At 39.9% G+C, this 27,525-nt stretch overlaps 1 protein-coding gene across 3 annotated transcripts in view; it reads right to left on the bottom strand.

Moving 5' to 3' along the window:
• Nucleotides 1–27,525, bottom strand: part of Wdr72 (WD repeat domain 72) — a 183,232-nt gene that overhangs the window by 92,409 nt on the left and 63,298 nt on the right. For all 3 annotated transcript variants that reach the window (XM_039081139.2, XM_063265177.1, NM_001135719.1), the window contains exon 14: nucleotides 26,485–26,687. In XM_039081139.2, coding sequence (XP_038937067.1) covers nucleotides 26,485–26,687 — 203 coding nt within the window. The remainder of the gene's footprint in view (nucleotides 1–26,484; nucleotides 26,688–27,525) is intronic.

Genomic DNA, 27,525 nt, shown 5'->3' with positions numbered 1-27,525 from the left:
AATGGGACATTGTTGCTCTGTCTATCACTTCCCTGTCTCTTTGTTTCCTGTCTGTAAGATGCTGACTAAGTTTGCTCCACCCCATCTCCACAATCATATTTTACCAAATGCCTGAAATCAACAGGGCCAACTGACCATGGACTGGAACAACAGAACCCAGTCAACAGAAAGAACCTTCTGTCTTTATAAACAGTGTGTCTCGGGCATTTTGTTATATTAAAGAAAGCCGGCTAACACAACATGCATCTCCTAGCAGAGCACCTCAGTAGAAGTTTAAGAACAAAACTTAAGAAGCAGACAAGCAAAGACTAGGAGTTTAGGCTGGTAAAGAACTGCACAAATTAATTAGTAGATGATTCCTACCTTGGGGCATAAGAGTGAACAGATGAAATTAAAGCACACAGGAGATACTTTTTTACACCTGGAGCAGTTCATCTCTACACATTCACATACACACACCATGACACAGAAATAAAGACCTTCTCATCCTCCTCCTCCTCATACAAGCACGAAAAGAAAATCTAACCTAAAATACAACAAACAACAAAAAAGCCAGGAGACTATTACTACTGTGACTGCTAAGTATGCTGTTATTGTTGGTGACTTCAAATCTAGCCATTAAGCCCTGTTCTTACAGTTCCCTTAAGCCCATGTCTAACTTCCATCTGGCCAGGGAAATTCACTTAAGAAACTGTCTCCTAAGTGAGAGACAAATGTCTCTAAACACCAGCCCATTTAAGACCCTAATTACAGGTCAGTCAAAAGTTGCTCTGCTAAGATTTCCTTGGGAAATCTTGAAACATCTGGGCTCCCGTCCACTCCATGTCTTACTCAGACAGCTCTCACTCCTGGTCCTGCTACTCTCAAGCATAGTATTTCTTTTTGAAGTTTTTCTGATCACAAATTTGAAATTGTAGAAGGCAAACGGTTTTGATAAATCTATTTCCACAGACTACAAATAAATGCTTGTTTCGTATCCCATATATAAACATCCTAGCCCTCAAAACAAATCAATGTATTCTTGGTTTGTTAAAAAACCCTTTGAAGTAGAATTACAAAATGATGAGACAAGGATATCTTGTCTTAAAGAGAAGGGGCTATTGTTAGACGTTCCAGCAAGAGACGCTTGGCAAATGCAGATGTGTAACAGCAATTATCCAGTCATCATATCAATCACTCTCACGAAAACAGGAAATGTGCGTGGCCAGGTGTCAGTGAGAAATAATTAATAGCTATCATAGTTTCATTTCTGTTGCTGGGATTAAAAAATCCTGAGCAATTTAGAGGAGAATGGGTATATTTCTGCTTACAATTCCAGGTCACGGTCCATCACTGTGATAAGTCAAGGCAGATATTTCAAACAGCTGGTCACATCACATCCACAGGTAAGAGAGAGGAAATAAAGGTGCACACGATCATTTGCTTGGGCTCAGTTCCATTTTTCCACTCTTACATAGACAGCTTGGGATCCCCCGCCTAGGGGAAAGTGCCACCCATAGTGGGCTGGGTCTTCCCATGTCAATTAACTTAAGACAATATATGTCCACAGACAATTAATGTAAACAGTTTCTCATGACACTCTCTACCCAGGGGATTCTAGAAGAGTGGTTCTCAACCTTCCTCATGCTGCAACCCTTAAATGCAATTCCTCATTTTATGGTGATGACCAACCATAAAATTATCTGATTGCTACCTCATAGCTGTAATTCTGTCACTGTTATGAACTGTAATGTAAATACCTTATATGCAGGATATCTTAAATTTAAAATGTCAAGCTGACTAGCAAACTGTCACACCATCCATACTTTTCTTGTGACTTAAATGGCCATCTTTGTACAGTTTGTCATTGTACTATTTCTTTATCAACTGTAGTATATACGCATGTTGGAAATCTATTGGATATCTTACTAAGATGTTCCCAGTTGGTCATTAAAAATTTTAAATTATGCTACAGTTCTGTTATGTATTTAAGATAGTGTTAAGCATAAAAACAATTATTTTAATGTATCTCTTTAATGTTTTACCAGTCTTAAGACCCTTAGAGCACAATTACTGAAGCTGTTACTACATTGTATACTTTTACAGAAATCTGTGTGGAAAACTTGAGTTCCTAAGTATATTTTGTGGAAGGTAGGAATATAATTTTTATACCTTAAATAAAACGACAATGAATTATACAAAAGCCACTTGTGAAGTTTCCCCTCTTGATTTAACACACCATCTTTTCCAAAGTACAGGCTGTGATTTTTTTTTTAAATTGGGCTCTTTTTATTTATTCTACATGTCTAGTTATCTGTGCTTGAGGAAGCATAAACCTCATAGCTCTGTTAACCACAGCATGTATTGGATGGATGGATAGGGAGAGATAGACAGGTTCTCATCTAACGTTCTGATGTTTGCTTTCTTCTTGGATTATTTCCTATATTTATCTTCTCTAAAGTTTATAATGCAATTCTTACGTTCCTAAATCCAACCAATGAGACTTTGAAATTTCTCAATATTAAATACACTGAGAGACAGCTCAGTGACTAAGAGAACTGACTCTTCCATAAGACCTGGTGTTTAGTTCCCAGCACCCACATTACAGCTTATAGTGTTAGTAATTCTGGTTTGGGTGGATACGATGTCGTTTTGCCTCTGCAGGCACTACATGCACACGGCATATGTATGCACATATATACATCCAGGCAAACACTTAAACATATAAAATAAATACAAATCTTTAAAGTAAGTAAATAAGGACATACGTGTACTTGTGAGTATAAACATCTTTAAAAGACTGTTTTCTCTTTGGGATGACAAACTTTCATTAAATCAATATCTTTTCTATTTAGATATAGTTTTGTATGGTCCCCTTACAAGCTTATTTATTACATTTTCATCTTCTATATTTGTGGCTATTTATAATTGAATGATATGTTTTCAAATTGCTAATATTTTCATTAAAGTTTTATTTTTCTCCAACTGCTTTGCTAAACATTTTTCACTAGATCTTTGATTTATTAAAATTTACCAGGATGCCTACCATTACAATATTTGAATAAAGGTAGCTTGTTTCTTTCTCTGCATTTGGTTCTCTTTATTAAACATTGATATTTGCCTTTAAAAAAGAATGTAAAAACTCCAAATAACAGTAGAATGGTGAAATGGTATAATATTCACTTGGGGTGATAATCACTGCTTTAAAATCATTTGACTCACACATTGTGACATATAGTGGGTAGCATAGGAGGGAGGCTTTTTCTACTTCTGTTACGGAAGTACTATTCACTTTTAACTACTAATTGGATGTTAATTTGCAATCATATCGGGCAAATGAAGTAATATTTAATTTTTAAAAAAGGACTTAGAATCAAAATACAGTACAAACTAGTAATTACTACATAATATTCTAGACTCCCAAATAGGTTCTCCCATCAAAGATTTTCCCAAAGAGAAGAATTATAGGCGTGGCTATAACTACGCAGAGCAGATTTATAATGTTGACATATGAGGATGTCTACTACGTTTTGTTTTAATGTGTGTGTGTGTGTATTGTTTTATTTGATTTCATATATATGAATGAAATATATACATATATATACATGTGTGCATTTGTGTGTGCATGCATTGTCTCAACACACACAGCGACAGCTAGTCTTCAATTAGCCATTCTCTTGCTTTTGCTACCCAAGAGCTGAAGTTACAGATGTGCATCATCACACTAGGCTTTGCCAGTATATAAATATGTGAACCATGTACATGAAGTTCCCTCAGAGGTCAAGACAGGGCATCACATATCCTGAAACCGAAGTTACAGACAGGTGTGCACCATCCTGCCAGTGCTTGGAACCAAACCCTAGGTCATCTGTAAGAGCAACCAGTGCTTTTAATTGCTGAGTGATCTCCCTGGTCTAGCCAAATATTGTTATTCTGAAGTAAAGGACCATTTTAATCTAAATCAATTCACTGATCAGAACCTGCATCTGTAACACGGTCTGAATTCCATATGAAAAGAAACAAATATCCTGCCACCTTACAAATTTCTATCCTGTCCTCTTGAAAGCATCAAGTCCACAGCCGAATCGCATAGGTGAGCCCAGCGCTGTGGTCTAAAGAGCTAGCCAGGTTTTGTTGCTGCTTTTCTTCCTCTCCATAAATGTCAGTGCCTTCTCTATTCTGTCAAGCACTCACTCCTAAAATTCAGCCCTGGTCCATTAGTGATATATGAAAACCAATACTGCTATTCTGTATTTTGGAAAGTCTCAAATGACATAGAAACCATACCTGAAAAGTCAACTTAATGTACATGTTACTGACATGATATCCAGGAAAAGGAAAGCCTATTTCACTCCCCACTTCACCCTCGAATACATCAAAGCATTAACTGATTTCATACACATAAGCACATAAAAATTTCATGGCAAGTACAGTTCAGATGCTGTTTCACCTGTCTCACCTTGTCTCTGAAGGCTTTTTACCACCGGGATCCACCTGCTTCTCGGAACTCAGCTATCTCCCTTAAAATACACATTTCCAGTAGCTGCTGAAGGATTTCACATTGACTCCCCTCTTTCCACCCTCTTCCTAAGACTAACCATCTGTCTGACTGGATGGAAGCTCCTGATCTTCAGGTGCCCTGCTGTAGGCTTCAGTACCCTTTTATCAGACTCTAAGCTATAAAACACAAGTTAGGAGGTATTCCTAATAAATATAGTAAGAAATGACATTTATGCAATGTCAAAAAAATTCCATGCAATTTTCACTTTGGAATCATGTGCTCTAAAAACATAGATTTGATACAGATATTGGGTACAGAATGCCTTAGTCTACAAAGATTAATGGCACGGGGTATAATGAATGCCTAGTCTCCATCTCATTAGCAAATCAATAAATTGGTTAATGAATCCATGTACTAACAACAACTAAATGTTTACCAAGTACACTTTTACTAAGCAAGTCAAGTAGTCCCTCACACAATGTAGGCACACTGTGTGAGATTTTCATGCATCTATCCTACATGAGGCAGTTGGCCTACAAATCTCAGTATCCAGTTGTTTCCAGAGCCTAAAGCACCAAGCTCTCTTAACTTGATGAGACCTAACTGGGGCACACTTCCTATCAGACATTTCTGAGGTGACAGTGGAGAGAGCCTGCTGGTAGAAGGTTTTGTTCAGTCTGACTGAGTCTTGCTTTTGGCCTATGCAGATCTACCTCTAGAATAATATTATTTGTGTTGGCTCATTCTGTGTCAATTTGAAAAAAGCTAGAAATATCTGTATGGAGGGTGCCTCAGTAGAGAAAATTCTTTCATAAGATCGGGCTTTAGGCAAGCCTGTAGGGTGTTTTCTTAATTCGTGATTGATGAGCGAGTAATGCAGAAAATTTGTAAACCCGGCGATTGCACACTAGAAAAATCTGTTTCTAGTTGTGGTGTCACTCAGCCCTAGCACACACCTTCAATTCAAGAGTTTTCTGTTTACTGTAAACAAGATTAAATAAAGTCAACTGCAGGTCAAGAGTCAGAGCAAGCAAGGCGTGAGCATAGGGGAAAACTTAGAGTGAGAGGAAGTCAGTAGGACAGATAGAGAGATGCACAGGAAGTAGACGGTAGGAACGTCAGTTGGAAGATTTTTTTTAAAACAATGTGGAGAAGAACTGTTTTGTTTTTTTCTTTCTGGGATGTTGGTTAAGGAGGAAGGTCAAGTGGATGCTTTCTCTGAACTAGCAGGCTCTTGCCCACCATCTGGCTCCTGAGTCTTCATTTGGTAAAATTGAACATTTGGGATCCTGCTTTAAAAAACAAAACCAAAAGACCAGGGGAATGGGAGGGTCCAGCCCATTGTGGGTGGTGCCACCCCAGGGCAGGTGGTCCTGGATTCTATAAAAAGCAGGCTGAGAAAGCCAGGAGAAGCAAGCCAGCAAGCAGCATTCCTCCATGGCCTCTGCATCAGTTCCTGTCCTGCTTGAGTTCCTGTCCTGCTTTTCATCAGTGATAGGCTGTGATGTGGCTGTGAAAGTTAAATAAACCCTTTCCTCCCCAATTTCTTTTTATCACAGTGTTTCATCATACCAATAGTAACCCTAACTGGGCATTATTGTCTGCTTATGCTAAAGCCAAGTGTGTGTGTGTGTGTGTGTGTGTGTGTGTGTGTGTGTGTGTATGTGTGTGTGTGTGCATGTGTACATGCATGTGTGTAGTTCTCTGTACCTAGAAAGAGAAAACATAATATAGTTTTCAACAATGCACCAATTCAAAATGAACTGCAATGACACTTCCATGGAGAATCACATATGGAAACTAAATGTAATAGCAGCAATTTTAACCACTGAAAATGTACATAGTGATATGCAGCCAGCATTCTAGCTTCATAATCAAAGTCAAATTTAAGTTTTGGGTTTAATCCCAAGTGTTAATTTAATAATGAGTTGATATAATTATTTTAGGGATAACTTATATTGTAATTTGAGGAAAATAAGGCATTGCCAGCCATGAAATGAAGTGATCCTTGCTGCATCACGTAGATTTGAGGACGTTCCAAATGTTCATGTTTATATATTTTAACATGCTTTTAATAGTGATACTACTTTACTCACACAAACACAAGCTGGAGGCATAGATTATAGCTCTCATTTAGCATTGCGAACTTAAAATAAGGTTTATTTTACCATGTTTGTACTAGCAATTTGGATGATCTCTTTAGTGCCCATTGTTGGTGCTATATTGTTCAACAATACAATTTTGAACATTAGGACATTTTTATAGGTGCTGGAGACACGGCCTAGTGGTTAAGAGCGCTTGGTGCTCCTGCAGAAGAGCTGAGTTGGATCACCATATCCACACGATAGCTCACAACTGTCTGTAACTCCAATTCTTTGTAGGCACACACATGGTATGCAGACAGACCCACATGTAGGCAATATATCCATGCACATAAAATTACTTTTATTTAAAAAAATTAGCTCTCCAAAAGAACTCATTTATATTTCTTTGGGAGAACATTGTTTTTACTGTCAGCAACTGGTATCACTTTTAAAGGGACTTTTAAAGATAAACTCCTAAATTTAAAAGGTTAGCAAAAGAGTTTACTCTTCCCGAACCAAGTACATTTATAACAAGTGGGTTGAGTTCACCGGACACCGTAGCAGGTGGGGATCCGCTGCTGCTGAAGAGCTCGTCTTACAAAGATGAAAAATCCGGGGACCGTCACTGGGCCAATCACAGTGAACGCCATCCATGTGTCACTCAAACAAGAAGGTGCAAATGAAAGTGTCAGCCGTTCTTTGAGACAGTCAGAGCCCTGGGTTACTGTTGTTGTTGGCAGTAAAATCATTTGGATCCATCTGGTCAGGTGGCGGCCAGCCTGACTGGCTGAGGGAGCCGCAGACAAAGGAGAAAGGCTGCACTGCGGCTGATGCACAGAGCGTGTGGGGAACTAAACTCACAGCAAAGGCAATATTATCAAACTAATGGCACGGGCAATCCCAGGTACCAGCAGGGCATCCATTTTCAGCTAAGTGCTGCCGTACATTTTTCCTTTCTATCACCACGACGGGGGAACCCAGCTCAGCACTCGAGATCACACTGCCTGGTAATAAATTACTATATTGGACACTTTTTGTTTTCTTTCGCCAATGACTTCCCTGTGTAACCTCACTATCATTACCAATTAAAAGACAGCCTGCTTCGGCCAACTGTATCTCTCTATGTATCAGCCCTGACGCTCCAATTGCCTTGGCACGTTCCTCGGGGTCAAGAGGCTCCTTTGACCTCTCTCTACTAAGTCTTCCTGACCACTCGCTATTGCAGCAATCTCAGCCGAACAGATGGACACTTTCCGAGACACTATAAAGCTTAGAATATAAAGATAAATGAAATTGTGTCTCAGGCTTCAAACTGGTTTATGAGCCTGTTTCTACCCTACCCCCAGTCTAAAAGTCTATAATCTCACCCCAGCTAATAGAAAAGATGGCTTGTTTCTCTTTAAATTATCTTTATAATTTAAGTCTGAGAAATAGTAAAAAAAAATCTATAAGATGCTGAGTTGACTGTCTTTCAATGAATACAACAGCTAATTTTGAAATGTAAGGCACTGTTTTCTGTGCCTATTGCTTTCGTTAATGGTGGGTGGAGGATGTCACTCCACAGTAAAGTGTACATGTGAAATCAAGGGTGGATGTTCTAGTTTGCCTCTTGCATAATGTTTCTTGTCCTGTATCGCTGACCTTCTCAAAAGTGACTAGTATTTTTGCTTCTCTGAACATACAAGGAAAACTAATAAATATTCTCTTTTCTGTGACTTTTTGATGTGTTCATGTGAGTTTACCATCATGGTTGTTTGAATATTTTTAAATTGATAGTTTAACCTTGGGCTATATTTTGATATATTTTTCTTCACTTAGAAGCTATCTCCTTTAAATAAAATGAGTGTGTTATTTATTGTTCGGATCAGACAACTTCTTAGAGTGGAATAGTGAGCCCTTCATGACCACTTGGAGCCACAGGTACAAGTCACGACTGTCTCAGCCAACCTGGATGCCTTGCCACACGAACTCAGAGGCGTTAGGCCATTAATTTACTTCCGAAAAATAATGAATGCTTCTGTGTCACTCATAACATATGACTGATGGCTGGGAAGACGTCTCTGTGTGTAAAGCGCTTTCAAAATTAACACAAAGACCTGAGTTTGGAATCTGAATATCCATATAAAAACCGGGCATGGTGGTGTGGGCTTGTAGCCCAAGAGCTGGGGCAGTGCAGAGAGGTAGAACCGAGGTGCTTGATGGCCAGTCAGTCCAAATAGAGCCTAAGGAAGTCTAGCCAAAGCTTCAGGCTCACTGACCCTGTCTCAGAAAAGAAAGCTGGAGAGCCATTCAGGAAGATACAGCATCATCTCCACATGTGTGTACACACACATAAATAACTTACAATTAATTCTTACCACATATGAATCATTTTAATAACTGAAAAAGTGTTTTCTTCTAAACGTTTAGGTTAATGAGTCTGGAGAGAAGGCTCAGAGTTAGGAGAACCATCTGCTCTCACTCGTGCAGAGGACCTGGGTTCAATTTCCAGTACCTGTAACACCATTCACCACTGTCTGTAACTCCAGTTCCAGAAGATCTGACACCCTGTTCTATCCTCTGTGTGATGGTTTGTATATGCTCGGCCCAGGGAGTGGCACTATCAGAAGGTGTGGCTTTGTTGGAGTAGGTGTGGCCTTGCGGATGTGGGCTTTAAGACCCCCATCCTATCTGCCTAGAAGCCAGTATTCTGCTAGCAGCCTTCAGATGAAGATGTAGAACTCCCAGTTCCTCCTGCACCACTCCTTACTGTATGCTGCCATGTTTCCAGCCTTCATAATAATGGACTGAACCCCTAAACCTGTAAGCCAGCCCCAATTAAATGTTGTTCTTATAAGAGTTGCTTTGGTCATGGTGTCTGATCACAGCAGTAAAACCCTAACTAAGACACTGAGAGACCAAGCACACAGAGGCAAGACACCAATAAAAATAAAAATAAGTTGTGCTTGCAGGTTGAAATTTTGTTTCTGTTCAGATTTGTGTAGTAAATGAGAAATGAACCAGTGGCCCAATAACAAGAATATAAATGAATGATTTAAAAGTTTTTATTTCCACATTTTGTATTTCTAAAAATTATGCTACCAGTGTCCTGTTGTATCTCTAATATCTCAGTAGTCAACAAAACTTAGTAACATAAGTAAATATCGCACCAAATAAGAAACAATATGTACATATAAATTGATTTCTTTTGATGTTTGTTTCTTTTATTAGACTGCAGATCGACAAAGCGCTTCATTCACGCTGGGAAAATGCTCTGCTGCTAAGCTGCATCCTACCCTCCATTTATGGTGGATTTAAAGGCAAAAAGTACTCAACAGTTTTCAACAACCTTTGAAGGCCAAGGTGAGGGAGCATTTTAGAAGGGAAGAGAAGGAAGATGAGAAATGAGAGCACCAAGAGGCCAGGGGGAATATCTGGGCTCACTTCCGGGAGTTAACAGGTTAGAGAAAAAAATCCACTCCCCTTATGCAATGAACAACAGCCCTGGTGTCCTCACCTCTGGGATGGGAGTGACCAGCTCTCAGGTTTCAATGTCTCAGAAAAACTCTAAAGGGAAAACAGCCAACATCTGTGGCAATGCCTCTTTGGAGGGAAAGGTACCCTCTTCAGGGAAAGGCTCTAGGTTCTTATAGATAGAAATTTTTTGGAAATGATCGTGTGCCTGGTCACTGGGACGTCTTTAAGTCTTAAAGTCCCCATCCAACTGCTTCCCCCGCCTCCTTAGCCTGCTTGCAGAATAGTGAGCCAAGGGCAGACTGCTGAAAACAAGAAACAAGAAACAAACTGGGGTTGTTTAAGCTAATGAGATTTGGGTTCTTCTTATCCAATTTGGTATCAATAGAGAGATGAAAAGACAGACAGACAGAAGACAGCCAAGATAGTTCTGGCAGCAATTTCAAACCCACACAGCCTTTTATTCAATCAACCCAACACTGAAGGGCCCTAGTGGAAAGGCCAGTATGCTTATGAGCACACAGAATACTTTGGGCTTCCTTTAAAAATTACCCAAAAAGCCAAAGTCACTCTCCCTACAACTGTTTGAATTAGATGTTTTATAACTCAGCTTTGGCTTATTCTGTAGTTAATAATGAAATAAATAGTATGGCACTTATATATTTTTTTTAAAAAAAAGCACTTTTATTAATTCTTAATAAATTCAATCTTAAGTGGCAAAATAGATACTTGTCTCAGGCACACTCCTTAAACAGCGACTGTTTCCTTTGATTTCTTTTTACCTCGTGCTCAGTATATAATTGTCAATTAAGATGACAAGCGTATGTTGCTGAATTACTGGGAACTCAGCCTCTAGGGATGGACACTAATTAAAAAGCATATGCTATGTGCATGCTGATGGGGCTCACTACAAACACCTTTGCTTGCAACCTTGACACTTTAGTCAGTGGCATCACAGTAACACTTTATAAACGCCAGCCCAATAAGCTGGTAATTGGCTAAAAGATCAGAAAGGATGTAGGTCTAGACAGGGAAAAAAATAAAAGCCAACCAGAACTGATTTACCACTGAATAGAACAGGGACAATATTTTCACTAAGTGCTTCTTCTCTTTGAAGTGACATGTGTATATTTATATAAAGACCTGGCACTGAAGAGGTAGCTTAGCTGTTAAAATCAGAAACTATTACTCTAGCTGGCTGGTTCAACTCAGCTGTTATGGCCTAAACTCCTGTCCAAGCTGACTATTTAAAACTTGCTTCTCTAGGCTTCTGACTGAATTGCTTGGCTTCACTCATAATAACTTGGGCAATATGTTCTAATCTTCTGGTTCATTATTTTCTGGCTTCAACTGCCTCTGCTGACCTGCACTGAACTGTATGAAGGAACCCAGCTCCCCTGCACTGCACTGGACTGCACTCTACTGCATTCACTCCCAACTGACTGACTCACTTCCACTGCACAGAGCTCAACAAATTGAACAGAACTGACAGAACTCCACTCAGTCTGTGATCCTCTAATAGCTTCTTTCTGTGCTGTTCTTGTAAGAGTTGGGCATATCTTATCCTTCAAATCTTTCTCTGATTCATCACTTTGTCCCACAATTAGATGGCATGGCTTGGGATTAAATCTGTATATTACAGACTTGTCTATCTTCTAGCCAGAGAGATTAAAGATGTGTGGCATATCTGCATTCCGCCTGAATCACACAGACCTAGAAGGTCTTTGGACGTGATCAGAGCAGCCATGTTCTGCAATAAAATTCCTCTACAATGAGAGTGTGGAGAAATGAATCCTAGTGTACTGTAATTCAAAATCAAATAAAAACAATACCCAAGTTCTTATGATTATTAAAACTCATGGTGGATCACTGAGATGACCCAGCAGATAAAGACACTTATTGTCAAGCAACTGATGACCTGAAGTAAATATTTGGGATGAACATGGTAGAAGGAGACAATTGGCTCCCATAAATTGTCTTCTGATCTCCAGACATGTGTTGTGGTACACACACACACACACACACACACACACACACACACACACACACAAAAAATGTTAAAAAAAAAAAACCCAACAACCTAGGATTAGCACATAACCAAGAAATTCCACATCTAGATACTGACCAGAGAGCAAAACCAAGAATTCAAAGAGGCATGAAGGTCCAGTGCAGTGTTATTCATAATAAGAGAGCTGAAAAAACCTAGATTTCCATTGACAGATGAAAGGATGATGAAAAACAGTTTAAATAGCTGTGACGAAATAATATTCATCCCTAGACAGAAATTCTGCAACAGATGACTAAACAAACAAAACAAAAACTTACCCCCAAAATTCATGACCCTGTGGACATAATGCTGAATAACAAAAGCCAAACAGAAAGAACATGGTGTGGTTGTACTTAAAAGAGGCCTAAAATAATCATCTCCACAGAATCCAGGTATAAAGTCATGTTAGCCTAAAGCTGGGGTGGTGTATGCTATCCATCAATGGGAAGGAAAATTTTACCACAGTCAACTGAACAAGCTCCAGAATCCACTGCAAAGAATTCTGTCTAGTTAGCATTACTCAGTAATAATTAGTAATAAGTGTAGCAAAAGGCCAAGTCCAGATTCTAACAGGACCGATTTTCCTGAAGGAAGGAGAGGAAGCTATTTATCATGGCTCCTTACTCTACACACTAGCTCAGTGGTTAAGAGTAGTAGGCACTCTTCTGAAGCTCAGGGAGTTGAGTGTTGAGTATGAATTTGGCTAAAACTATGAAGTGATGGACACAGATGGTAGGACCACCTCTGGTTGTATTCACATCTAATTAACATTTATATTCTTATCTTTTAGATTTGTTCCCCACAGAAAAATGTACCTATCATGATTTATGGCTGCTGTGACCTGTGCTCTAGAGAGCGGAGGCTCCTCCATGGCCCAGGTTGCCTCCTGTATCGCCTCAAATCTGGTTCTACCATCCCTGTCCATCATTTCATAGCTTTAGCCAAATTCATACTAAACACTCAACTCCCAGTCCTCTGGAAGAGCAGCTAGTGCTTTTAATCACCAAGTCATTTTTCCGGCCCCTGGCCTTTTCTTTTAAGTTATGGTCTATTTCTTTCCTCTGCATGTAATCGGCATGAGTCCAGGCTCTTGTTGAAATTACTAGTGTCTGTGGTGTGGTGCACACAGTAGGTATTCAATGGGTATCTGAAGAATGAATTTTCTGTCTTACTAACCCTACTACAAAGTGTATACCAAGTATATACCAGGGAGCTCAAGGCCTACTTGGGAGAATAGTATAAATACAAGTAATTAGGCAATGAGCTGACCTGTGCTTATTAACCAGGTAGAATTTGAGAAGGCAAAAGAGGCCATTGGGAGCAAATGTCCTTTGCTAGGAAGAGTCACATAAAGACTAGAGTCAGCAATGCCAATACATGGAAGAGAGTCAGCCTCCTGAAAATTACAGGGCAGCCTCATTCCCTGGATCCCAATGGACATGAAGAAGAGAAAATCCTTTAAGGCTTGAAGTCTCCCAAGACTCAGAACCTATCCCACACAAAGAGAAAAGAAATCTGCAAATATTTAGAGTGGTATATACTGAGTATAATCAGCTTGCGCTCTCTCTCTCTCTCTCTCTCTCTCTCTCTCTCTCTCTCTCTCTCTCTCTCTCTCTCCTGTGCTCTGATGAGTGGAGCATTAAGCAGTTTCCAAACCAACTACCAGAGCAACAAGCTGCTGCTGAAGGGTTGAAGGCTTACCCCAAGTTCCTGCATTTGGGAAATGAAGCATAAATAAGCCTCTTCGTATTTATCATACATCCATTTCTTAATATTATTGCAAACCTGTTGATTAGATGACTGATAGCTTTGGGGGGTTTATATTAAGGGGCAGGCTTGAAAAGTAATTATCCAAGGGAAGAAGAGGACTCGTGGTATATAATATAATCCTCAGGCTATGTCTGAGTGATTATTTTAGATAACTCTGTGACTAGGAGAAATGAGCCTGAGATTGACAGACAGGTAAATGGCGGCGATACCATAAAGTTTGATGGTGAATGAAGCCATTTTAACCATGCTACCCTTTGTCTATCTGAGTCTTATGAGAGGACTGCTATTTGAATCTTATCTAAAAAAAAAAGCCCCTGGATGCCTGTGTGTCAAATACTCATGATTTCAATACCATTATCAAATAAACTTTTAAAGTTTATTAAGCCAGCAGATTGTGGCACTTGCTGTCATTATACTTTCTGCGTGTTTCTATAAAGGTGTTACCCATTTATTATGCAATCATTTTAGAGTCAGACACACTAAGCATCCAAATCCTTTCTAACATATTCATGAGAGAAGGCCAGGTGGATTTTAATGATTGCATTTTTTTTTTACAAAGCAGACACGGTGGTGCACACCTCTAATTCCTTGACTTGGGAGGCAGAAGCAAGAGGATTACAGTGAGTTCAAAGCCAGCCTGGTCTATGGGGTGAGTTTCATGGTAGTCAGCACCTCTTAGTGAGATCCTGTCGTAAAACAAAACTGGGGTTATACTGGAATTGTGATTATCTAAAGAAATGTAATGCTTTAAAACCCAACAACCTAGTCCCAAAATTAAATGTGGAATATTGAGGGAAGCACATGAAATGTCCAGCTGCAGGGCCAGTGCCCCGCCTGTGGGAGGTCTGTGTGCAGTGAGAGCACTCACAGCTCTTCATTGCATGCTTGTCTCTGGTTCTAACTGCTCTTGACTAAGACGGAAAGATAGGTTATCTAAGTCAGGGCAAAAGTAACAGCAATGAGTGGAATTATCATAACCAAATTATCTTAACTAAGGGTTATTTAAAATAACCCTTAGTTTATGTGAAAATTAAAAGCACAAAGGGGGTTAAAATATGCTATGGGGCCCTAAAGTCTGTCTCTTTTTTTAAATCACCCTCAAACTTGACTTTTACTGTGAATTGAAGATGGTCTTTGGTGGACAATCCCATGATACAGTAAACTCTGTAGACACTCTCGACCCAGAGGAACATTTAGATTTGGGCACTTGTATCAACCAAGGATTATAACCTCTCAGTCCTCTAGATGATCTCATAGGAAACCAGGGCCAGTTTTCTCTCTGTATTCCAGAAACAGCCAAATGGTCAATGCCAGACTCTGGGAGTTACAAAACTAAGTTTGGTAGAGGGGCTAGACAAAGGAAAACAAAGTATTTGCTACTGAACACAAAATGGAGAGAGCCAAATTTTGTATAATGACAAGAGACCTTGAAGGATACAAGGAAGAAAGTAATGGGGCTAACCAGGGCTTTGTATTTCGTACACTTTGTTAATGGCTTTTGGAAAAGCATGTCTTTAACAATGGGGGTTGGGAAGGCCCACCACTATCAACAAAAACCATATAGTGTTCAGACCTGTTTGTGTATAAAATTATGTACACAGGAAAAGAAAGTCCCTGATGCTCATCCCATGAGATGTAGTGATAATTGATGGAAAGGGTTCTGCAGGCTCTTTACATTGAGGATAAAGGCGGTTGTTTGCAGAGAAGCTAACTAGGTTCAAGCGGTCACTTCACAGAACTGAGGGCACTTCCAGGATGCCACTGTGAAAGCCTGATCCTGAAAAGACAGTTAGGAATGCTAGCTGGCTGTGATTTTAATGAAACACATTCAGACTCTTAGCATCAATAAACAAGCTAAAGGTTTAATTCATTTTGTTTTAATAGCCCAGAGGAAATAGTCCACAAGAATAAATGTCCCGAGATCTCCTTCTTGTAACATTTTTGCATTTTCCGCTCTTAGAGAAGGCATCAGCATATGTCACCGATGCCAGCATTAGCCTGTTGTGTTTCCTTAAATGGGCCCAGAGGGTGTTCTCAGTCAACAAGTGACACAGGCAGCTTTCAAAGAGAGAGATTTTATTCTTCTTCCCTCTCCTGCTCTAAATTCTTTAAGTTAACCCAGCATCTGAATTTCTATAATTTCCCTTTTTATTCTCAAAGCTAGTATCCAGGATACTAGAAATTAATATAATGTACAAAGAGGGTATTCCTAACAAAGACAATAATTTTATTTCAAGGAACTCCACCACCAGAAACAAATTGCTCAAATAGGACAAATCTGACCCTCTTAGGGAGATTATTTTACTTTAGCAAGATATCAGCTTTCTCAGTGAGGTTGAAGAGCAAGGAATGACCAAAATTTGAAAAATCCATATTTTTTCTTTGTTTTAAGAAAATAAATTTAGAACTAAAAAAAAAGAGGAATGAAAGAAGCTAAGAAAGCAGTGAAGAAAATATTCTTAAGCTATCATAGATAGCTTAGGACAGCATGTTCATGATCATAGAATTCAGGTGCTCTTAAGACCTATTGAAGTATTCATGTCAATAAAGGCAAATTTTAAAAACACATGTAGTAAGTCATGTTGATGATCTTTCTTAATTAAGCTAAACATAAAATGGAATGCCTGATTCACTTATTTCTTGTCAATGTTTCTGGATTGATTCCTCTGCCACCCACTCCATACCCTGACATACAACCCGATACACAAATAAGTTATTGGTAAATATAGAAAGAATTTAGTTCCAGAATGCTTTAAAGATCCCAGAGCTCCACATCCCCAAAAGGGCTGATGGGGTGCTGTGCAGGGAAGGGTCATGAAGTAGATTCTGGCTGCACAGAGCACTAGGAGGTAGTATAACGTTTATTCATTGAAAACTCTTCCATGAGAATTAACAAAAGAGATAACATAGGAAGAAATCAAGGCTGAGCAAAGGCCTTCTCTGGGAGAAATCAGGACTACCTATCAGCAATTATAAAAACAATAATGTTGACCTTGAGTCAGCCTTAAAGGTCTTTGTTCACAATTGGATCATCAGCTTTATGAATTTTCAGTTGCTATTGCAGCCGAAGACTCAGTAAAGGCAGAGTTGACCATTAATAAGACAACAGCTGTTCCTGCCGACCAGGATGAAAAGGCATTTGAGAAAGGACACACCACACTGGCACGTTCTGTGTTAAAAATGACAGCTCTTCCAGATTCCACTCAACACACCTTAGATGAAGACTTACGACATCTCAGGGAAATACCAATAAAAATCCAAAATCACATACAGTCAAAGCAAGAAATAATTTAAACAAATTGTATCTGCAATCCTGGGAGATCAATAGTCAGTAAAGGTTTTTATAACTTGAAAGGTTTTATGGTTCAAGATTTTACCCTAAGACTTTTTTCCCCCTCATCTCGAGGATGCAATTTTACTTTCTCTGCTGTATGTTAAACATAATGTCTAGTAATAAGAGAGACGCCCGATCAAAGAGGAAATAATAGAGAGACCCAATCAAAGAGGGAGAGAGGGAGAGAGGGAGAGAGGGAGAGAGGGAGAGGGGTCCTCATGTGGAGTTATTGGAATTAAGAGATTCAATAGCTATTACTGTCAGTCAGGTATCATAGCAACCTTGTATGCTTTAAAAAAATAGTGCTGGAAAAGTCTCCAAACCTGCACGGCTACTCTTTGGGAGCACAACACTGTCAACATCTGTTGGTGTTGCCATGAGCAACAAAAGATTCTGCCATATATATATATATATATATATATATATATATATATATATATATGCTTATTTGTGCCATACATACATATATATCAAAACAAAAAAAAATCTACACACAGAGAGAAGGGAGGAAATAATGAAGAGGACACAGTGACAAGAAAACATGAAAAGTCATTGATCTGTCTCTGTAACATCACCCACACTTCTGTCTGTTTTTAACAGTAACTCTTTTCTTCAGAGTACAGAGACTCCAGATTCAATTGCTCTGTCACTGGGACTCAAGAGGACCCAGGGTGTAGAAATCATATCCTAAAATTCTACCTTGGTACCGTCCACGGCAAGTCTTAACTGGAAACTCAAAGTGGGTTGCATTTAAAACAATACTTAAGCTTAGATGTCCCCGCCCTCGTTGACCGTTGATAGGTCCACAGAAGAGAAAAGAACAGGTTCCAAGGAGCAAGAAGCTGATATTGATTTTCTTTTTTCAGCAGCGAGTCTCCGTTCTGTGTGGCTGCTGTCAAAGGCAATCTCTAACAGCTGGAGTCAAATTGTACTATTTAGAGAAAGAGCCCTTGTCAAGTGGACCGTAAGTCCCCCAACAATGCGCTATTCAAATGGCACTTTGCCACACAAATTGCTGACTGGATGAATAACCTGTGGCAGTGACTGAGGCCAGTATCAAAGTTCCATTTTGATGAGAGGTTTTACGTTCACACATTAAACAAGCTTTCTTTGAAGAACTATGAGGCGATATATCTTGGGCTTCGGAATGCTGCAAATAATTAAAATCTGTTTAAATACATCAAGGGAACGTGACGACATTAATATGGATCGAGCATTAACTGCATTTGTCACAGGGGAAGAAGCAGTGCCCTTCAGTGGCTGGCACCCCTCCTCCCCGGCACGTGCAGCACAAAGCTGGGCTCTCGCCAGCCGTGCACCATGAAATAGGCGCTTTTTCCTTTTGTAACCCTGATTTACATGGCTGACGAATGTTTAGATTTGAGCCAGTCTTTGAAGTCCTCTGAGGAAAATCAGGGTGGCTCCTGTGCAGGAGGCCGGCAGCTGGAGTCACTTCACCAAGCTTATTCTTTCTATGGGGACTGGACCTCCTGAGGTAGGTTTAGAAACAAAGCTGTGAATAATAGTTTTTCTTGTGACTGAGGCAACTTTCTGAATGAAAAAATAAAAATAAAGTCTAAATTTATACCACTAAATGAGTGGTAGGACATTTTTACATAAAGCAGTTAATTTGTTTTGAAAGCATTATCAGTTACGGAAGCTTTCCGTTCACCTTGCAGAACTTTCTGAGAAACGGTTAACTGTCAAAAATATCCATTGTTTCACATATGAATCAAAAAGCAAATTACCATGACAAGCCACCACTCTGACAGGTTTTCCTGTGCTGACTGAGGTGCTGGGGTGTTACCAGCCAGTCCCTGTGTTGTCACTAGAGATTAAATAAAGTGAAATATTTAAAACATTTAAATATTTAAAAACCAGAACACTAAACTTACAGAATTGAATGTTTTGAATGTTTAATAACAACTCTATTTTCTTACAGAATTATACGATGTTTTCTATGATACTCAGACCTTGATCAACTATCAAAAGGGAAACCATCCAAATTACCTTCCAAAGAGGTGAGAAGGAATATATTTTAATTATAGTTTTGATTATGTATATGTGTGTATAGGCTGCATAGCTGCGGTGCCTGGGAATGCCCTGGATTTGCAGTTACAGGCAGTTGTGAGCTGTCCGACATGGCGCTAGAAACGAAACTCAGGTCTTCTGCAAGAGCAGCAAGTTTGCTTAACTGCTAAGCAGTCTTTCCAGCCCTTTATTTTTATGTAATGCAATTATTTTCAAACAAATACTATTTGCTCTCTTCTAATGCAATGCAATTTTCATAACTGAATATTTAAATAAAAATGGAGTTTTACTAATAATACTAATAGTGTTAGTACTAATGTTAATAGTAATACTCTCTCGTGAGCTTTAATTTGGTTTACATGTAAATCTACAGGTGAGACTTTCAAGTACCACTATTTTGTTCTCTTTGGTTATTTTTGTGTTTTGGTTATTTCATGTGTCATGAAACATAAAGCAACAACAATAACAACCACAACCACAACAACAACCACCACCACAACAACAACAACCACAACCACAACCACAACAACAACCACAACCACAACCACCACCACAACAACAACAACCACAACCACAACAACAACCACAACCACAACCACAACAACAACAACCACAACCACAACAACAACCACAACCACCACCACAACAACAACAACCACAACCACAACCACAACAACAACCACAACCACAACCACCACCACAACAACAACAACCACAACCACAACAACAACCACAACCACAACCACAACAACAACCACAACCACAACAACAACAACAACCACAACCACAACAACCACAACCACAACCACAACAACCACAACCACAACCACAACCACAACAACCACAGCCACAACCACAACAACCACAACAACAACCACAACCACAACAACAACCACAACCACCACCACAACAACAACAACCACAACCACAACCACAACCACAACAACAACCACAACCACAACCACCACCACAACAACCACAACCACAACCACAACAACAACAACCACAACCACAACAACAACCACAACCACAACCACAACCACAACCACAACCACAACAACAACAACCACAACCACAACAACAACAACCACAACCACAACAACAACCACAACCACCACCACAACAACAACAACAACGACAACAACAACAACCACAACCACAACCACAACAATAACAACCACAACAACAACCACAACAACAACAACCACAACCACAACCACAACAACAACAACAACACAACAAAAACAAAAACAAAAAACCCAAAAGTAGCTTTTCACATTGGCCATTCGCCTCAGTGGATGACAGCACACACTGCCCTTTCAGAAGTCCCCAGCATCTACATCAGGTGACTTACAACTACCTGTAGCTCTGGCTCCAGGGTCTATGCCCTTTTCTGGCTTCCACGGGCACCTGCACTCGTGTGCACATACCCATAAGGACGAACTTAAGGAATTAATAAAAAATGAGGGCTGGGGATTTAGCTCAGTGGTAGAGCGCTTACCTAGGAAGCGCAAGGCCCTGGGTTCGGTCCCCAGCTCCGGAAAAAAAAATAAAAAACAAATAAAAAATGAACTTTTCATTTTAATAAGGTGTTAAATAGCAGGATTCAGTCTTTGACTGAAAGCCTAGCAAGTGGCCATTTCTATTTTGCAAGAGAAGACTTGGATAAAGTTTCTCAGTGAGTTATGTGAGCTATCACACTGACGTCAGATAAAGGTTAAACAGCACAAAAGCATCAACTGGGATGAGAATGCAAATGCAGTCTGTATTTACAACCAACCTTACATGTTTAGGTTAATCCACAAGTGCACGATTTAAAATTCTCTAATGGAGGTTGGGAAAGATGGTTTAGTCAGTCAAGTATTTACCGTGTAAGATTTAAGAACATTTTATTATTTTGTGAAGCATCTCACTATGTAGCCTTGGCTGACCTGGAATTCACCATGTGGACCAAGATGGCCAGAAACTGAAGAGATCTACCTCCCTCTGCTTTCTTGGTGCTAGCTTTAACAGTGTGCACTATTATCTCTGGCCCAAAGACCTGAATTTCATCCTGAGAACCCATGTAAAAGCTGGGTGAGTAATCCCAGCACTGGGAAGGCAGCGACAAGGGGATCCCCAGGGCTGAATGGAAGTCAGTCTAGCCAAGACATCCAAGTCCAAGTTCAATAAAGCCCTTATATCAAAAGATAAGGTGGAGAGTGATTGGGGATGACACCTAACTTCAACCTTTCACCTCCAAAGGCAAGAAAACACTGCAAGCACAATCAAAGTCACATACTAACACAGGTACCACACTCAAAGCAGAGAGATCTAGGAGCCCATGAGCACCATGTGGCATACGCCATTAAAGTTCACATCTCCTTCTCTGTGGAGACACTGGGAGCCACCAAATGTCAGGGTCTAAACAAGAGTAAGCACACGCTCTAGAAAACTCATGGGGCTCTGTGGAGCCAGGCACTGCTTACATCTCTCTTGAGGAAGAAAGACTCACCCCACTGTAAGCCATTTGGCTTAGTGACAGCTTAGAACCCTGGTCACCTGTGGGATATGTCTCAATATTGGGACAAAAGTTTTAATGTCCCTGGGAGAATGGCTAGGTAAGGCTGCAGGATAAGTGCGGGTAAACCACAGGCTTCCTGTAATGGGACATGCTTGCTCCTAACATTCTATTACACACACACACACACACACACACACACACACACACACACACACATACACACACACACCCCTCAACTTACACATACACACACACACACAAATACTCAATTTTACTGGAAATCATCATTTGCAGGGTGTTTTGGTTATTATTTGGTTGTTTGTTTACTTAACAAAAGATGGTGTCCCCAGTACATAAAAGAATTGTTTTCTATTCAAGAATAGAATATAATATATTGATGTAAATTATTCTAATTTACATCACATCATATAAACATAAGTAAGGACATACATACACACTAAAATATGGAATGGAAATAAATGACTTTATTAAAATTTCAGACATGGAAGGAAGAGGAGTTGCAGATTCCTTTCATGACCTCCCGATACCTCCTAACCTTCCAGTGAAAAGACGACTCCTAGACCGTAGGTCAGCAAGCTACAGGCAGTATATCACGTCTGGGCCACCACCTGTTACTGTAATGTCAGGTCTCCCTGAATACCCTCCACTCAACAGCAGAGCTTAGAAGAAACCTAGGCAAAGATCTGATCTGTGACCTAAAACATTCGCTCCCTTATTTTTACTGAGAGACTCACATAACCTTCTTCATGGTCATCACTGTCCTAACAAATAAAACACATCACATCTGTGATCTTAAATCCCCCAGCAGACCTCTTAAAACAACAGAACCAAAAAAATGGGTAATTGTTTATTTAATTGCATGGACCCAAAATGCATGTGTTTAACAATTTGTTCTGGTCTTATTCTAAACACCAACTTAAACTGTCGTCTTTATTTCAGTGTCACCACATTAGACTGTACAACCGGAAGCAAGCAAACAAGCAAGAAAGCAAGCAGGGAGAGACAGGTTCTGCTTGGTTCAGCAGAGTTCTCAGACATTGCAAATGTCATAAGTTATGTCCATTAAAATAATCCTGTTTATCCATTTACTCATTTTATAGATAATAGGCACAATAAAAAGACTGAACACATAGACTCATCAAACAAAAACCAACCAACTAACTAATGAACAAATGGGACTTTTCTTCTTAAAATACTATGTAGCTGCAAAGATGACTGTCATATAGCAATGAGTTTAGTCCCCACCTCACAGTTAAACTTCTCCCACTGCTATTTAAATAGATTCTATCCTGTTTTATCCTCTTGCCCAATCTAAGAACAGCAGCTCCCAACATCAATATGGTTATTGTATCCTGTAAATCCTTTAAGACTATGACTCTCTGACTCTCATCCTAAAGATCTCTCTTTGTCTAACAGCCATTTCTGCACCTACAGCAATTCAAAGTGGATACATTTTAAAATGATTTTATAACATTTTCTGTCCTCTTCATAACCTGCTCTCCCAATTTATATGTATAACCCAAGTGCATGAAGAGAAACTGAATAGAACATTCTAGAAATGTCCAAATATTAGCCAACATTGAGTTCTAAATGTTCTGCTCTGTCTAAGTTGTCTATGCCATTGCAGTCCAGTAGTCTGCCTGTGAGGCACTAACATTAACACATATACACAAACACAAGCAGAGATACAATGCAATCTTGGATGGCCTAAAACTCTCAGGCTTGTTGGCTTCCATTTTCTCCACTTACAGGATGAATATTATTCATGCACTTATTAAAGATTGTTTTCCTTGTGAAATTCATGAAGCATTTATTATATAGTAAATTGCTTATGAGCTGGGAGATGACTCAGTGGATAGAGCGTTTACAAATATGAAAAACTAAGTTTGAGCCCTCAGAATTCATGGGAAAGCGGGCACAGTATCAGACATTTATAATCACTGTGCTCCTATGTTGAGAAGAGAGGCAGAGAAGAGAGTAAGAGATTCCCGGAAGCTTGCAGGACATCCACCCGGAATGGCATATATGACAGCAAGCCACAGAGACCTCATCTTCAGCAATGTGGGTGTCAAAGACCAGCACCTGAAGTTGTTCTCTGAACTTCATATGTATATCAGGACATGTGTGCCCAGACTCCCACATACACATCACATGCACACAGAAGTATATTAATAATGTACAAGTTTACCTCTGAAATGCCATACTTTAAGATAAAATGAGCTCAGCACCCTGCTCTAAAACACATCCTAAAACAACACAGGACTGACAGACAATGAAGACATTGCACAAAACCGTGCAAGGTGCAAAAGAGAAGCACAAATACAAGATCCCGCAGCCACAGCAAATCTAGTAACAGCAGGAGTGTGTAGAGGAAAAGCAGTGACTGTTCTGTCTCCTTTGCTTCTCCACTACAAAGAACAAAGGCCGCAGATTGTAGACAGCTCCGGTAAAGGGCAACAACTAGAAAATAGAGTGGACATCAGCCTACAAGTAGGATGACAATACCAGGGCATTTTATTGCTTCCTGAAGTCAAGAAAGAAACAAAATTATATATAGAAAATGAAATGTGTATACACTGTTACCACTACCTAAAGGGTAACTGAGCTTCAGAAAGGAACAACAATCAGTTTATCTACCTTCTGGGAGTCCAACCAGAAAACCTGGCACCCAGTAAAAGTGATTTTTCCCCCCACAGACCTTATACCTCTGTCTCTGAAACAGACAGGTCAAAGGATACCTAAGTCTTATCTACCATTCCAGAACAATCCCTACTCTACCACGGTGCACGCTTATTATACTAAATGGTCCGTGTCGTTATGATAGTTGGAGCCACATATGATTCAATCAAAATGCGATTATAGCTACATAAGAATCCTTCCAAAATCTTGACTTCCTGTTAGGGATGCTAACAGGTAAGTCTGGAACAATTGCTCTGTAGTTAAGAACACTGCTCTTCAGAGGACCTACATTCAGTTCCCAGCATCCACATGGTGTCTTACAATTATCTGTAACTCCAGTTCCAGGAAATCTGATCTCCTCTTTGGGCCTCTATAAACACTACATGTACACCATGTCTACACACATAGAGTAGGCCAAAATAAATAAATGAAAACAAAGAGCACATTTGGCAACCTCAAAACAATGAGAAAGTAGAAAGAACGTGCTATTGCTATCCACAGGCTTAACTTCTAAAAAGGGAAAACATAAATTGATGTGGGTTGTTTAAAAGAGAGAGTAGAAAGAGAAATACACTCTTTAGGAGATTTTCATCCTATTTCAACCATGACTTGGTGAAGTACTGGCCTGTGGGCTGAGAGGTGACTGTATCTGATTTTCAGAACTCAGTGTGAATCAATCAATACCCCGAGGCTGGCATCCCAAGGACCAGGGGGACCTGTATTGATATCTGTGCTGTAGAATCATCCAGCTTTGCACTTTGAGACTGGATGTTCAAGCAGTGAAGTATGATTCCAGTCATACTTCTCACTGTTTAGCACGTCAACACTGTTGCGGTAACAAACTTATTAGGTGTCCAATTACCATCTCAGATCTCAAAAGCTACCAAGTACTGGACTGAGACAATATCTAAGTCAGGTCCCTAAACCTGCAAGGTTGGTATGGAAGCTCAAATGTGTGGCTTGGCTTCTGTCACCTTGATGAATGACAAGACATCTTCTGCTTTTAATATAAATGTACACACAAGATAAAAATGGGATCTGTGCTGTCTTTACTAAGAAGATGGAAATAACAGGAAATGGAAATAATACACAAATCCTGGTTTAGAAACCTTAATTTCTACATGCTCACTCAAATAATTATGACATTATTTTATTTAGGCAGTTTTCAATTATGTATATGCATGTATGTCTACACATATGTATATGCATGTGAGAGCAAGTGCCCAAGAAAGACACAGGTATCGGGTCCCTGGAGCTACACACAGCTGTGAGGACTGTGTGGATATTAGGATCGAACTATGGGACCTCTGGAAGGGCAGCAAGAGCTCTTGACCACTGAGCAACCTCTCAAGACCCTACTCTGATTTTCTAAAATCATGTTTAGGTTCGAACATGTTACTGGAAATGTATATATAAATTATTAAAAAGAAAATAATTTATGTCACCAATAAAAACAATCAAACATGAAGTGGCCCTTACAACTATGAAAATATATTGAATAATATTATGAAAAAATATTTACACGAAAAAATTCTAAGTATGCCCATATATACCAAAGCACAGGTCAAAATACTAAGAAGATAGCATGATGGATAAAAATGGAAAATGATACCTTAAAAGAACTATATGAGGTTGGGGATTTAGCTCAGTGGTAGAGCGCTTGCCTAGCAAGCACAAGGCTCTGGGTTTGGTCCCCAGCTCTGAAAAAAAAAAAAACCCAAAAGAACTATATGAAATTACTATAACATGCTGAGAAAAGGAAAGTAATGAGGCTGGTGTAAATGAGCTGCAAGTCTGAGTAAAAGAGACTAAACAAAATCAACTGAAGAATTAAAAATGGATCAGAACTACAGAACACAATCACTACCTAAAACCAAGTTGATGGGATAGTAACTTAATTTTTGATAAGCTCTACTGTCACAAATGTCATCACAAGGGTAACATTCACTCTAGAGTCAGGCTCCCTTGTCCTGTTCTCCCCAGCATCACTGGGCAGATGGCTTGTGCAGAGGGGTTAGGGTCCCACTGCTTCTTACCCCAGTTGCCGTGTTCTTGTGGAACACGGGATAGACGCAGACTCACCTGACATGAGGACTCCAGCTGCAGACCAGGGCAGGGGACTGGCCCAGGCAGGTGGGAGTTGGATGACTTCTGCTCTACACTTTTGTGCTTGTGTGTCTCTGAGGCCACTGACAGCGTAGGCTCAGATCTGACAAGCTGCGCATCATCGCCGCAGTTGAGAATAATCCTTGCTCTTTCTCCTGTCTCATGCCTTTCCAATGTGCCTGGAAAATGAAGTTCAAGACACCAAACAAATATAAGCAAAAAATACTGGAATAGAATACGCAGACCTCGTGTGACATGTTCGTAAAAAGACCTTGATTCTTGAAGCTGTCATTCCTGCCTTCTTACAACAGAAAGAACCAGCCTGGGAGCGTTGTCTAGATAGTTTAAATTTTGTCATCAACTATAACAGTGGACTTGAAAGTGCACCCCCTTTTATCCAGTGGAACCGGAAGTCCATCTAAGAGTCTCTATAACTAAAATCCCTCTTATTATTCAGTGTGAGAGTGATCAATACAGGACAGCTATGGAATATTTCAGTGCTGTCTCCTGATGTCCCTGTTCCCAAACAACAGTGATTCTGGAGTGGTCGCCTGGGGTTCCCAGGTTTGCAGTGTTTCTATAGGTAACATGCAACTTACATGATTAAGGGTGTTAAGGACACAGAGGCTTGGACCGCATCTGCCCTCAGTCAAAGCTCCTCAGCTTTTGATGTTGTTTTTATTGCTGGACTTTGTTACCATTGGAGCCTTTCTTTTCTATTTCTTATGTTATTAGAACGGGAATTCATCTCCTCTGCCCTCTGACATCCATCCAGCTCCAGAAGTGGTGCTGACAAGTCCAATTTAAGCTAACAGGAACGAGCATAGAGAGCTGGGCAGATGGTTCATCAGTTATGAGCACTGGTTGCTCCTTCAGAGCGCTGTGGTTGGGTTTCCAGGACCTATATGGTGGCTCATAACACCTACAGCTCCAGCTCCAGGGATTCCAATGCTCTTTTCTGACTCATGAGGCAGATACATGCACACATACAGACACACATACATGTAAGCAATAAAA

This window comes from Rattus norvegicus, chromosome 8, assembly GCF_036323735.1.
Source record: "Rattus norvegicus strain BN/NHsdMcwi chromosome 8, GRCr8, whole genome shotgun sequence".
Lineage (NCBI taxonomy): Eukaryota > Metazoa > Chordata > Mammalia > Rodentia > Muridae > Rattus > Rattus norvegicus.
Note: the sequence above shows the minus strand (reverse complement) of the source record. Positions and strands in the feature narration are given on the sequence as shown.